This window comes from Oryx dammah, unplaced genomic scaffold, assembly GCF_014754425.2.
Source record: "Oryx dammah isolate SB20612 unplaced genomic scaffold, SCBI_Odam_1.1 HiC_scaffold_10, whole genome shotgun sequence".
Lineage (NCBI taxonomy): Eukaryota > Metazoa > Chordata > Mammalia > Artiodactyla > Bovidae > Oryx > Oryx dammah.
Genome location: NW_024070194.1, coordinates 29,245,328 through 29,259,606, shown reverse-complemented (window position 1 = coordinate 29,259,606; position 14,279 = coordinate 29,245,328). Strand labels below are relative to the sequence as shown.

Here is a 14,279-nt window from a genome sequence, read left to right as displayed (position 1 = left end):
CATCTATGATTTGCTTTCCCTCAGCACAAGCCTGGGCACAAAAAAGGCACCTCCCAGCCTTCACTGGCCTCAGAGAAGCTCTGCAACCCCACCCTGATGTTGAGGCCTGCCCCCTCCTCCTGCACAGCCCCTGGGGAATTGGGTGCTGTCTCCACCAGCCCCCTGAGAGTGTACAAAGCCAAGCTGGGGCAGCGGGTCCTAACAGTGAGCCGTGGGAGGATGGGCCTCTGGCTGCAGCGCAGGGCTCTGCATCCCAGGCAGATCTCAGCCCCTCCCATTGTCCGCTCCCCTCACCCCCTCCCTCCGACGGCTGCAGCCCAAGCCACAGCCAGGCGCTTTCTCTCTCTCTCTCCCTCTCTCTTTCTCTTTCTCTCTCCCTCCCTCTCCCCTGCGCTCCCGCCTCCCGCCCTCCCTAGCTCCCTCCCCTCCCCGACACTGCAGCATTCGCCGACTGCAGCTCCAGCCGCCGCCCGCGCCTCTCCCGCCTCCCGCAACCCCGCCGCCGCCAGCACCATGGCCAGCACCATCTCCGGTAGGCACCCGGGCCTCCGGTGTCCTGGGGCAGCGGGTCTGAGCACAGACTATTGTCTGGCCTCGCCTACTGTTGGGCGGGATGTGGAGTGTTTTCCCATCTCGGATCCTGTGCCCTGAAAGGGCGCGGGCAAGCTCCGGGTGGAACCCGCAGGAGACATGTTGGGGGATAGGGGATTGGGAGACCCGATGCCCATAGGGCAGGGATTGCGGTGCCAGCCTAGCAGGCTTGGGCCGCGGGTTAGGGACCACGCTCGGGGTGGGGGCGTCGGCCTCGGGGTGCCGTTGCCCCTTCGTGAGCCGCTGTGCCAGGCCGGGCGTGACTGCTGTGCCACAGGGTGGCTCCGAGAATCTGGGTGGGCGCGCTCGAGGGGTGCAGGCATGGTCCTGGGAGGCGTCCGACCACCGCAGACCCTGGTGGAACTACGCCTTCACGGGGGTCGGAGGGAGGAGCACAGGACCCTTTGCGGGAGTCCCAGCCCGGGGTCGGCGTGGCCTGGACCCTCCCTGCGCCAATGGAGCGGCCGGGGGACTGGAGAGGGCGCTGCGAGAAGACGGGGGAAGGAAACCTGAGCAAAGCCGCGCCCGCATTTCGCCTCACCGCCCCCTCCCCTCGCCGCTGCGGGTTCGGGACCACCCTCTGTGACAAGGTGCCCCCCATCCCGGTCGAAAAAGCCACCGCCCTTTACACTGCGGGTTCCGGTGAGGATGGGCGTCTGCCCCTCCTTCCCTCCCCTGCCGCCCCGCCTCCCCAGCTGCAGACCCACCGCCCTCAAGGGCAACGACCCCCCTCCTCCCCGGCCCGCAGCAGGCCCGAGGATCTCGCGGAGGAGCGGGCACCGGACAAGGCGGGAAACGCGTAGCAAATACTGGACGCGAGAGTGCTGCCCGGCAACCCCCGGCGCCAGGAGGCGAGGGTCGCTTTCCCTAGAAACGTTCTGCTCAGTCTAGTCTCCCCAAAACCAGTTTCATCTTTGCACGCGGTGCCGGAGATGGCTGGGTGGGCGGCCTCCCACTGCCACCCGGTCACCCTGCCCATTCTTCCCTCTCCCCTGGGGACCAGTCTCTGCAATCTCCCCTCCCCAGCTAACTAGACTCTCGGGAGCACCCGCTTAGGCCGGAAGCGCCAGAGCTCCGCCCACCCACGTGTGCACCGCGCTGACCCCGCCCCTTAGGGCGGGTGGTTCTGGCCCCTGGTGACTTCTGCAGGAGCGTGGGAGGAGACCACGGGCGTCATTGACTACACTCCTCCCCAACCTCCTTGGTCTTGTCCATCTGGACTTCATCCACCCCCTGCCCTTTCCCTGTCATCTCCAGAGACACTGGGCAAATGAAGGTGGCCAGTGTTGCCCCAGTCCCACCCTGGGGTGGAGCTGAGTGGCCTCACTCACCTCCTGTGCTGAGCTGGGGGACAGGGGCAACCACTCCTGGGGAGCATTTATCAGCTTTTCACCCTGTTGGTAAAAACACTGCTCAACAGGCCTCCTTCTCATCCTTCCGACTTGAGCAGAGTTAGGTTAGGTGGGGGAGGGACGAAGAGGAAGCCTTACCCTTGATGGCCATCAGGGCTGGGTCTAGACCCTCCAACCTCAGACCCTATGGCACCACATCCTCTTCTTGGCCAGTCTTTGGGGGCACTGCTCACCCACACTCGTTCCCAGGATTTTTCTGGGTGTCCGAGTTACCACTGGTGTCCAGGAGACCATGGGTACAATTGGTCAGTTTTGTCCACCTTGGCCATTGCTTCAAAGATGTGGTGCAGTGCCCACTTGAGAAGTGCCCCTGGCTAACATCACACGGGCCCGGGCCTTTCCTGTCATCAGCGCTGCCCTCTGTAGAGTGTAGGCCACGTGTACAGGTGCCTGTGCTCACCACAGCTTCTCCCAGCAAAGTTTGGTAGGAGGGAGGTCTGGCCCAGAAGTGGCTACATGACACTACCAATAACTGTGGCCAGAGTAAACCAGCTATGGAGTCTTTCTGAAAACATATCTCTGATTGGAGCAGGCTTCCATGCCTCAGTGGCCTTGCAGGGTCACCTTCACCCTGGCCTGTGCTTCCTGGGGGCTGCACTCTGAGGACATCACCTCTTGGTGTCCTTCCCTAGTGCTCAGCTCTTCAGGCACATTTGCAGACTTGTTCATATTCATCCCCTTATGCAACTCTGGCAAGCTATGAGGTTTTGCACCTGCTACCTAGCCTTTCAGAGGCTCAATTTCCCCATCTGGTTGGCAGTAATAGTGCCAGCACCTCCCCTAGGCTTGTTCTGAGGGTTGAATGAGCTATTTTGGGAAACAGTGCTTGGGCTTGGGCCTGCCAGGAGGTGAGTGCCCAGTCCATGCCAGGCAATGTGACTGTTGTAGCCACATTTCCCAGAAAAAGGTGAATGCTGCTGGCAATTCCTGCCATGTTGGACTCCCAACTCTGACTAGTAAGAGAGGGACAGACTGGGTACAACCTGCCATGTTGGGCTCCCGACTCTGACTAGCAAGAGAGGGACAGTCGGAGTGGCAACAAGCTCCATCTGTCAAGAGTCAGCAAGCAGCAGCCTCCAAGGCCCTTCTAGGGGTGAGTGAGAATCTATGGTGGGCTCACTTCCCTCCTAGTTCTGGAAGACCTTCCCACCCACCATGAGGCTCCCAACAAGAAAGTTCAGAGGCCTGGGCTCCTGACAGGCTCCCATTTTGGAATGCTGTGTGACTCTGGGAGGGCCACTTGCCCCCTCTGAGCCTTCTTCACCTCTGTAGAAATGAAGTTGATGAGGGTGTCTGCCTGTGGTGGCTGGTCTTGAGAGTCAGTTGGGAGGAAGGGTGTGGCATGCCCACCCCCTGGCCCCTTGGACGACCATTACTGTTATCATGCTGCTGCTATACGCTGACCCAGGGCCTTCTAACTCTTGCTTGTTGGGGATATCATTATGCAAAAGGTCAATATGCATTTTTGCATGTTTAACATTTAATATGGGTGATGGTGGCGGGGGGGGGGGGCGGCTGAAAGCAATCCAGTTCATAGTAGAGACTTTTTTAATGACCTTCTGAAGTCAATGACAGGGAAGAAAGAGAGGGTCTTGTGAAGAGAGAAAAGGAAGAGTGTTCCTGCTGCAGGGGTTTCCTGGTTGGAGCTACATCTGTGGAGAGGCCTGGCCCTCCGTCCACTCTCCCCTCTGTAATGAAAGGAACTTGAAACCTCTCTCCCATCTTGCACATGACTAGGCTCAGTCCTGATATCCAGCCTGGGTGCAGGCTTCCCCCTGCTGGTATTGTCTCCAAATTTACCCGTTCCCCAACTGCCATGTAGTCCCCACCACCACCAGCAGCCAGACACACAAGTCCTCTCCTGGGGAGCATCCCTCCCACTGGGATGTTACTTTTCAACTTTTTATTTGTTTATTTATGGCTTTCTGGGTCTCTGTTACTGTGTGCAGGCTTTCTCTAGTTGCAGCGGGTCGGGGCTACTCTCTAGCTGCAGTGCACAGACTTCTCACTGTGGTGGCCTCTCTTGTTGCAGAGCACAGGCTCAAGGCGCACAGGCTTAGTTGTGCTGAGGCATGTGGACTCATCCCAGACCAGGGATCAAACCAGCGTCCCCCGCACTGGCAGGCAGATTCTTATTCACTGTACCACCAGGGAAGTCTTAAAGTTAACTTTTAATGACATAAGTAATACACAACTAGATTCTGTTTCTGAAAAAGCAAAATTGATAAGTCAGGCCAAAATCCCCTTTGAGGTCTGCCTCTACCTGGCCCTCCTTCTCAGCCTCCTGAGCCAATGACCAACTCACGTGTCTCTGCCCTATTTCCCCTCTGAGACCCCAAAGGCCCTCCTTGCTGCTTGCCCAGGATTCCTTTGTGCTCCTTTCAAGGCTCCTTGGGCTCTCTCCAGAAGGGTCTGGGTCATCAGGATGTTTCGATCCAATACCATCATTCTGGGCACTGGCTGGTGGAAAACCCTGGTCACAGCAACTGTTCCCTGAGATAGGGGCTGGTCACTTCTGTCCTGAGTCCTATTTCTATGCCAACGCTTTCCCCAATTTTATGTTAATTCAATTTTAAAACACTATCTTGTATGAAATTTGATCAGAAAGTTTTCTGTCCAAACTGTTTGCCGCATGGAAGGATGCTATGGGTAACAATGCTCTTTCTCTCTTGTGAGCCAGAGTACTTCTCCTTGGAATGTCTCTTTAGAGATCCCTAATAGCTTCAGCCAGGGAGGAAGGCCTGGGGGTCTGAGGCCCCTAGTCTTTGGGACCTAGTGTGGAGGTGGAAAGAACACAGACTATCTGGGTTGACATGGAGGAGCTCTGAACAAATCACCCCAGCTACCTGGGCCCACTTTTGACTGAGTGGAGGCGGGGTGACAGTATGGCTTACAGGATTGCTGAGAACCAGTGGGTGAGGCATCAAACCCACGTGTCTACTTTGGGGCCTGGTTTGTGTGAAGAGACCACAAACAGCACAGTTATTTTCACTCTGAGAGCGGGCATCTCCCCTTCCCTGACAGGGCCCAGGGCCTGAGCAGGCTTACCTCCTTTTCTGGTTGGGTACTGTGGACATTGGCTGGGGGCACTCACCCTGCAAAGGGTAGAGGGAGGGGTGTGGTGCTGAACGGACAGCTCCCTTCACTCTGGCTTTTGAGAGGTACTGGTGTGTGTCTAGTGAGAACCAGGTTTCATCCCAGGGTGGCGGCACTACAGGGCAGGTGCGGGGACAGGAGGGTCTGAGGGCCTCACCTAAGTGCATAGCCCAAGAAAATGCTGCCTGCAGAAGCTCTACATCTGTGCTGGCCCAGTCATGAGTGTGGTGGTCAACCTCTCTATCGACTGGGCAAGTATTCATGAGAGGGAAAGGGGAGGAAGGAGGAAGTCCAGGGAGGGGCAGAAGGAGGTGAGAGTCAGGAAGATACACAATGACAAAGAATCAGCGAGACGCAAAGATACAGCGAGAGGTAGGGACAGATGAACAGCCAAAAAGACAGAAAGACGCAGAGACACAGATAGACAGAGGCAGAGGAGACAGACAGAAATGCCAAGAAAGAGAAAAGGAGGGAGAGGGAGACAAAGACATGCGGGTTGAGGTGCAGAGGCTCAGAGACAGAACAATGCAGGGCACCCATAAGGAGGTGTGCCAAGGGGAAGACAACTAACATCCAGGAGGGAGGAAGGGATGCACAGTCAGAGATGTGGGACACAAAAGAGCATGACCCATGGGTTCCCAGAGAGGAACCTTAAGGGAGTGATGGGGGCGGGGGGGGGGAGGCCTGGGCTGCCAGGGAGGTGGGGCCAGAGGAGCGATGGGCTGGCACCTGCTCAGCCTGGCCTCATGTCCACAGCATACAAGGAGAAGATGAAGGAGCTGTCGGTGCTGTCGCTCATCTGTTCCTGCTTCTACTCACAGCCGCACCCCAAAACCGTCTACCAGTATGGGGGTGAGTGCCTGGCCCTTGACCTCACACTGCCTGCTGCCAGCTGACCTCACTGACCCCGTCCCATGGTGTCTGTGAACCCTTCTGGTTGATTGGCTTCTGGAGAAGGGTCCCTGGGGGAGGGGCTGGTCCTGGGGGCCCAGTCCTGGAGTCCCACATGAGAAGCCTCACCCCTTCTCTCACCTCTTGACTTGGATGTGCTCAGCCTCCCCGCTTCTCGCCCAGCCCTCCTGAAGCCCCCACCTGCTCTTGCCCTGCAGACATGGAAGTGAAACAGCTGGACAAGAGGGCCTCCGGCCAGAGCTTTGAGGTCATCCTCAAGTCCCCTTCTGACCTGTCCCCGGAGAGTCCTGTGCTCTCCTCCCCCCCCAAGAGGAAGGACACCTCCCTGGAAGAGCTGCAGAAGCGGCTGGAGGCAGCTGAGGAGCGGAGGAAGGTCAGGAGCCACCCCTCTGGGTCCTGATGAAGATGGTCAGGAGGACTTGTAGCCACAGACAGAGTCCCCAAGGTGCAGGGTTCTCCAAGCATCTGCTGGGCTTTGGGCCTGTAGCAGAGAGTCTCACATCCCTGGACTACCCTCTGAGCCATGAGAATGAGACAGGGGAGGGAGGAAGGATTCCTGGGTGGCAGCCACCGGAGGAGGGGTGCCATTGTTGGGAGGGGTGCCCTCGGCCATACTGGCCAGATGGGAAGATCAGGAGGTAGCCCCAGGCGGGGTGCTGGGAGAGGAGGCTGGGTAGGCAGACTCCTGAGCAGGGGAGCTCAGGGTGCCCCTGGTAGAAGCAGGCTCCTCCTCCCCTTCTCACACCAGACTCTCTCAGACTGAAACACAGAAAACCCTATGCTCTCAGGAGTACTGTCCTGATGCTCAAGCCCGCTGGGCAGGGGCAACAGCTCTATCCATCCCCTTACAGCAGGGCCGGTGAGACCTGGGGGCCCAGGCTTCTCAGGGTTACCCAGTAGTGACCAGCTCCTGGGTGGCGCCCGGCAGCCTTCTGAAGGAGGCTGAGGGAGGCTGTTACCTCTGGGCCTCTTGGGTCTCCCCCTGGGACCACCAGCAGCGTCACTCTTCTCATTCTGACTCTTCCCTTCCCCAGCGGCCCTGAGGGCCCCTCCACCGCCCCCAGCCCCTCAGGGAGCTCAGAACCTGGTGTGTATTAAGCACCTACTTTGTGCTCAGCGGGCAGACCTTTGAAGAAGAGACAGGGGAAAGCTCAGTAACAGCCCACAAACTTAGAGCTTCTTCCGCTCCTCCAATATTCCTTAGGGCAGCCCGGACTCTGGAGTGGGATGGAGAGAGGGCGCCCGGAGTCCAGCGGGGAAGGGGCAGCTCTGCAGCCGAGGGTGGACAGGAAGGGCTTGTCTGGGGATGAGATGGTCACCCTAGCCGACGGCAGGACAGTGTAGGCCTGAGCTCTCACTGAGGACAAGTCCGGTGGGCTCGGGCTGGGCGGCAGGTCCCTGACAGCAGCGCGGAGGGCTGGGGGGTGTGCCTGGAGGGGTGGGCCCGGCCGCCCCTCACGCTCGCCCGCCCGGCACCACCTCCTCCTTGCCGCCCAGACGCAGGAGGCGCAGGTGCTGAAGCAGCTGGCGGAGCGGCGCGAGCACGAACGCGAGGTGTTGCACAAGGCGCTGGAGGAGAACAACAACTTCAGCCGTCTGGCCGAGGAGAAGCTCAATTACAAGATGGAGCTCAGCAAGGAGATCCGCGAGGCGCACTTGGCGGCGCTGCGTGAGCGGCTGCGCGAGAAGGTGCGCGCCCGGGCCAGGCCCGAGCAGGGGGCGGGGCGAAAGGCGGGTGGATCCGAGCAGGGGGCGGGGCCCGAAGCAGGGGTCCCCAGATGCTCCTTCTTTTGGCGGTGCCTACCCACTGCACCACCAGCACTCCCACAATCCGGCCTCTCCATGACTCCAGGTCCTGCTGGAGCTGGCTAGGGTCGGGGAACCCCTGCCCAGGCCGGAGCCCCCTCCCTGAGAGCGAGACTGGGTTAGTGCCAGGGAGCTCCGCAGCCTGCACACCCGGGAAATCCCTGGACACAAGCCCAGACTCACTGAGGGCCAGCCCCCACCCTCAAGCCACACTTTTAGTCGGTTTTTCAGGCCTCTCCCTGCCCTCTGTTGCTCCTGGTCGCTAAGCGTGTCCTCATCGGTCGCATCTGCAGCACCTCGGACCGAACCAATCTAGGGAGGAAAGGACCCTAGGGTCCCCAAGCCGGGAGCGGGAGCCGGGGGGAGGGCAGGACACGCAGAGCCCAGGAGGACTGGGAGGGGCAGGACCCAGTCCCTCCCGGCTGCAGAGCCCCGCCCACCCCGCCTGTCCCGGCAGGAGCTGCACGCGGCCGAGGTGCGCAGGAACAAGGAGCAGCGCGAGGAGATGTCCGGCTAAGGGGCCTTCTGGACTCCGCGACGCCTGGATCCCGAGATGAGACAGGAACACATCTGGGTTTCGGTTTTGTTTTGTTCAACTTTGTCTAGATGCAACTTTTGCTCCCGCTCCTCCCTCCCCTCCTGCCCTCCCAGCTTCAGCTTCTCTTTCCGCGCTCCTAGCTGTCTGGTCCTTGTGGCAAGGCTTTGACCACAGGCTCTCTCTGGAGGAGCCCCCAGGGAGTGGCACACGATCCCTCAGTTCAGGCCCAAGCTGGGTGGTGGCTGGGTCCCCTCTTGGCAACCCTCTTAGCAGACGTGGTATCGACCTCAATAAAGCCAGCGATGGTGGCAGGAACACTCGGGTCCTTATGTCACTTAGGGCACGTCCTCTGAGCCAGCTCCGCCGGCAGGTAAAGGCACCACAACCTGCACGTCCTCCTCCCCTGGAAAAGGGGCTGGGCACATGGGAGGGGGCAGAGGAAGAAAGATTTGAACAGAGAAGGACTCTGGGCAGTGAGGGCCAGGTATCCAGCCACTGGCCATCCTTGGGAGCTGTGTGTGTGGCGGTGCTTTCTGGAACTGGTGGGTAGGAGCTGCAGCGTGCTGTAATGTGGTGGCACAGGTGTCCCCAGAGACCCCTTGGCCTGAGGTTGGCACCCTTGGCTGTCCTGGGAGCCTTCAGTCATTGCGCTTGGCTGGAGAGGTCATGGGGTGTGGTTTGGCCAGCGTCTTTAGGAGAGTGGGCCATCTCCACTGGGATGGTGAGCAAACTGCTGTGGTCTAGAGGGCTGTGGGCAGCATGGCCATCCCCACCACCCCCTCCTCCCAGAAGGGCCTTCTCTCTGGCACAACACCTCTGTGGGGATAGCTGGCTTCCCACTGTCCCTCCTCTCCTCCAGGCTTTGTAGGCAGCCTTGGAGGACCTGTCTGTAGAGCCCTTTGGAGTCCTGGCTCCCTCCTGTGTGCCCTCTTGTTTAAAAGATGCCCCTATCTGTTTCCAGCCATGGGGCTTTCAGGTGGCCAGGTGTGGGAGGGTGGCAGCCCCAAGTGCCCCTCTGGGAGCCCTAAGTAGATATTAGGGGATAGAGGACCAGTGCCTGAAAGTTCAGATGCTGGACGGCAAGTGTCAGGGTTCCTCAAGCTGCCTCCCCAACTGCCCCATCCTTCCATTTCTGGCTGGTGGCCCCCTCTGGCTAGCCTGCAGATTGGAGGCCTGACTCTAGGCCTCTCCTGCCAAGACCCTCCTTGGCTGGGTTCCTCCCCCTCCCTCAGCCTAGGGGGAACTCCAGACCCCCCGATGCTGGCCTTTGACGACATGGCAGCAGCCTCCCCTTCTCCACGCAGCCCCAGCCCCACGGTTGGATGCTTGAGGGCCAAGTCCCTGCTGGCCAACCACTTGGTGGAAAGTATGAGGGGTTTCTCACAGGAAGGGCCCAGAGCCGGTGCCACAGAGACCAGATGGCAGCCCTCAGTGCCCCTGGCTTTCATTCCACAGAAACCTACAGTGTCACCGCTGGTGGCCTCCCAGAGCCAGGCCAGAGAGCACAGGCAGGTAGTGACCCCTGCAGTGGGCTTTAGGAAAGTTGGGACCTGTGCTCACCCCTCGTCCACACCAAGACAGCCCTGGAGGGAGTGACAAGCAGGATTGGAATCCGCCAGGTTGGGACCCACTGCTGCCCACAGGCAGCTTCTGTGAACTCAGAAAGGGGAGCGGAAAGAGGACCGAGGGTGGGACAGCAGCTCTCTCGTAGCAGAAGCCCTAGTGTCATACACACCCATCTCATCCACGTAGTGAAAGTGAGCTTAAAAATGAACAATTTAAAAAAAAGCTGTATGTTTAAGAAATGGTTGCGCTGGCTCAGTGCGTCCTGCAGCTGTGGGGTTGCTCGCTGCCTGTGCATCAGTGAGAAAGCCAGCTCTCCTCCTGGAAACCCCAGCCTTGAGTATTATCACAACTGTGAGTCGTTCTTCTGACAATGGCAATTTTAAGAAAGAAGCACAGAAATAGCACACAAGCCCACTTTCACCTCTGGAGACCCAGGAGTTGGTGGAGGCAGAGGGAGGAGGCTGCCCTGGCTCCCCCAGGGCTGAGTCTTCCTGCGGGCCAGGCTCTCAGGTTGCCGGCGTGGGGTCTGAGTTGCCTTCTCACCATGGCTGTGGGTCTTGCTCGGGTGGGGAGGGTGCTCCTGGAATCCCAGGGTGTGCCCCGTGGCTCTGTGGGCCCTGCTGGGCAACTTATGGTTCACAGACACATATCCAGCCCTCACGTGGGGACTTGGGAGTGGCACAAAGGGACCAAGTAGACATCCTAACTCACACTGGTTGATATGACTGTCTTCCGGGACCTAACTGCCACACGGGGTGCCCAGCAGGGACCCTTCAGAATTCTGAGGCGATGGCATGTTTGGTAGATGTCCACACTGGACCAAAGACACAGACTCTGGAGAGAGGCCTGCTCCCCGGAACCCAGAGAAACCCATTCACCTCTCCCCACACCCACGGCCCTCTCCTGGGGCAGTCCTGGCTACTTCCCCAGGCTCCAAGGAATTCGCACCATTTCCCCTCCATCCCCTGCCCAGGGACAGGGGAAGTCGGAATCCAGGACACACAGCCTCCAGCAAAGTGGAGACATCAGAAATCTTCAGGAGCGGAAAGAAATACGTTGAAAATACCTTTAGAAGGCGTGAGCTGTGTGTGCCTGTCATCTGGGTTCACAGGCACATGCCTGCCCCACAGAAGCACACAGCCCTGGAATTCTCAGAGAAGCAGCTGATCACAGGTCAGGGCTTCTTACCCCTTTGGCAGGTCTGGTAAGGCATTGAGGGGCAATGACCACATGGAACCTCTGACATGAGGATATGATGGGGAAGCCTTCCCAGAAGAGCGATCACACTTTTTAAATTTTTAATTGGAGGATAATCGCTTTACAGTATTATGTTGGTTTCTGCCACACATCAACAGCAATCAGCTATAGGTATGCATATATCCCCTCCCTCTTGAACCTCCCTCCCACCTCCCACCACACCCCACCCTTCTAGATTGTCACAGAGCTCAAGTTTGAGTTCCCTGAGCGATAACACTTCTTAACAGAGAAGCATAGGTGGGACTCATTCTGGGGAGGAGTTAGAGCTGTACTCAGTACCTATTGCTGTGAAACAAATGAGTCCAAGCAGTGGCAGAGGATAAGAAACATCACCTCAGTTTCTGTTGAGTCAGGAACTCAGGAGCTAGGTCATTCTGATGTGGGGCCTCTCAGGAGGCTGTAGTCAGTACAATGGTGGAGGCCCTGGCTGTCTGGAGGCTGCCTGCAGCAGGAAGCCACCCACTTCCATGTTGGCTGGCTCACATGGGTGTTGGCGGGAGGCTGCCTCACCTCACCAAGACTGTCCACCGGCTTGCCTGAGCATCCTCACGACTTGGCAGCGGGTCCCTGGGGCAGCCGCATGAACTAGCTGTGGAAGCTGAAGTGAGTCACTAAGAACAGCCCACCCTGAGGTGGGGGTTGGGGTTAGGCTCCCCTTTGGGAAGTGGGACAGGTTCTAAACCACCTGACACTCTGCCTCCAGGACCCTGTGCGTTCTGGACACAGCGGGGGCTGTCTGGTGCCTGGGGGTGGCAGTGGAACAGGGTGTGCAGCAGGCCACGTGGGCTGGAAGTGCAGAGGCCATCCCCAGTGGGCCTCCCTCCAGCCCCCAACACATCCTACCAGCCCAGCAAGCTATGTGGGACAGAGTGTGGGGTCAGCACCTACACGCTGCTTCTCTTCCTGCTGAGGAAAAGTGACCGTGCTCTTTGGCAGCTGCCATTAGTTTTCTAGGATGCTGTTCAGTGTGCCACAACCAGGGCCTTGAAGCCTCAGAAGTGTCTTTCAGTTGGTAGTCAGGTGTTGCCCAGCAGGAAGGGGAGGGAAAGCGAGGACAGGGCCAGCCTCCAGCTCCCAGACTTGGCTATTGGGAAAGGCAGTCTCTCCAACCCGCGCAGGGCTACTGAAGAACAGGTGTGGGCCTGGACCACTTGTCATCAGATGGGGGCCCACAGAGCCTGTGTGGGGTCCCCTCCTGCTGTGAGATGGTTGTGTCCCCAGCACTCAGCATGTTGGGAAGGGGACAGGTCCAAGAGGGGTGCATGCAGGCCAGTGGGCGGGCAGGACCCAGCTTGCGGATGACCCCCCCAGCACAGCTGGTCTGGTCTCTTTGCTAAGTGAAGCCCAGCTGCCTTGAGCTCTCCTTGGTGACTTGGACTCTGGGAAGGAAGTGTTTGGATTTCCACTCCCAGAGAGTGGCTGGCGCTCTGATGAGCCAGGGACTCCCTAGGGATAGGGAACTTCAGCTAGGGCTCTGCTGGACACCGGCTGTCCTTGGCTTGTGGATACATTACTCAGGTCTTTGCCTCTCCCTGGGTGTCTGTCTTACAGGACATCACTGTCTGAATTAGGGGCCCCCACTCCAAGATGGGGGCTTGCCTGATGGCTCAGATGGTAAAGAATCTGCCTGCTAATGCAGGACACCCGGGCTTGATCCCTGGGTCATGAAGATCCCCTGGAGAAGGGCATGGCAACCCACTCCAGTATTCTTGCCTAGAGAATCCCATGGATGGAGGAGCCTGGCAGGCTACAGTCCATGGAGTCGCAAAGAGTCAAACACAACTAAGATACGAACACACTCACAAACTTCAACATGACCTCATTATTTAACTAATTACACTTGCAACAACCCTAGTTTCAAATGAGGTCACATTCTGAGGGCCTGAGACCTGGAATGTCAACACATCTGTGGAGGACACAATTCAACTGGACAGCAGCTGTAATTATGTAACTGATAACTTTAAAACATCCATGCACTTATTTGTATATTCAACAGGAGTTAATGCATGTTTATTACATGTATCTGACTCCAGAACAGTGATGGATTTGAAGACCCAGCCCCTGCCCTGTGAGAACCTACATGTTATTCAATAAAACCTTCCATACAGGTGGTAATTTATGATTTTGCAAAGCATGTTTTTAATCTTCACAAAGTCCACTTTGGGGAAAATAAGAGTAGACATTATCTTATGACAATGTTTTTTTCTGGTTACAAACATAATGTTCCCTGTATCACTGCAAAGTATAAAGTATAAAAAACAGTAATTAATTTAGAAACTATACAGATGAGATGGTGAGATGGCATCACCAACTCAATGGACATGGGTTTGGGTAGACTCTGGCAGTTGGTGATAGATAGGGAGGCCTGGCATGCTGCGGTTCATGGGGTTGCAAAGAGTCGGACATGACTGAGCAACTGAACTGAACTGATACATCTGTCACACATTAACATCTTAAAATGAAAAACAAAAAAATAAAATGAAAAACAATGACAGTTTCCTAAAACAAAGAAGAATCAGTGAGAATGGTTTAAGCACATGAGAAAATCTAGCCTCACATAGACACAGGGTTGGAAAAAGAAAGTACATTTTAATACCTTGGTCTTTAATACTAAGTGAGGGACAGTTTCTTAAAAGTTGGCTGCAGAGTGAATCTGAAACCATATCAATAAACTTCATACTCTTACATTGGATAGAGGGGTGTGTACTGAGCTTGAATACAACCTTCAACCACGCACAGTTCTGTAACACCCAGTGCATGTGCTCCCTACCCTAGGCAGGAGGTGTTGGACCCTGGGGCTGGCAGAGTGGAGGAGGGAGGGGACAGGCCTTGGTGGGTTAGCTGGCCGGTCATGTCCTGCTTTCCATGGTCAAGGGCTGTGTGTGGTGGAGCTGAAGTAAAGCACAGGGCTTGGCAACCCCACAGCATTCTTGGGCCTGCTGATCACTCTTTCATAGGTTTATTCTCCTCTGCAGACAACCAAGAGTGGAAGCTCCCATCCCCATGGGAGCCCAGGGGAGAAAGCACCACCTCAGCCCCTAGCCAGGAGGAACTAATCCATCCCACCACCCAAGCGGAGCCCAGCACTTCCGTTCAAATGT

General features: G+C 57.3%; 1 protein-coding gene across 1 annotated transcript; it reads left to right on the top strand.

Annotated features, from left to right (window-relative positions):
* Nucleotides 1-305: 305 nt before the first annotated feature.
* STMN3 (stathmin 3) lies at nucleotides 306-8,670 on the top strand. The gene is made up of 5 exons (XM_040247776.1): nucleotides 306-532; nucleotides 5,856-5,951; nucleotides 6,209-6,384; nucleotides 7,509-7,700; nucleotides 8,275-8,670. Exons 1-5 carry the CDS (start codon nucleotides 514-516, stop codon nucleotides 8,332-8,334), a joined length of 543 nt encoding a protein of 180 aa, XP_040103710.1. The 5' UTR covers nucleotides 306-513; the 3' UTR covers nucleotides 8,335-8,670.
* Nucleotides 8,671-14,279: the final 5,609 nt, after the last annotated feature.

Excerpts from the sequence above, each read along its gene's own strand:
- STMN3 (XM_040247776.1), top strand. Across the intron at positions 5,952-6,208 it reads AACCGTCTACCAGTATGGGG|ACATGGAAGTGAAACAGCTG; the intron begins GTGAGTGCCTGG and ends CTTGCCCTGCAG. Across the intron at positions 7,701-8,274 it reads GTGAGCGGCTGCGCGAGAAG|GAGCTGCACGCGGCCGAGGT; the intron begins GTGCGCGCCCGG and ends CTGTCCCGGCAG.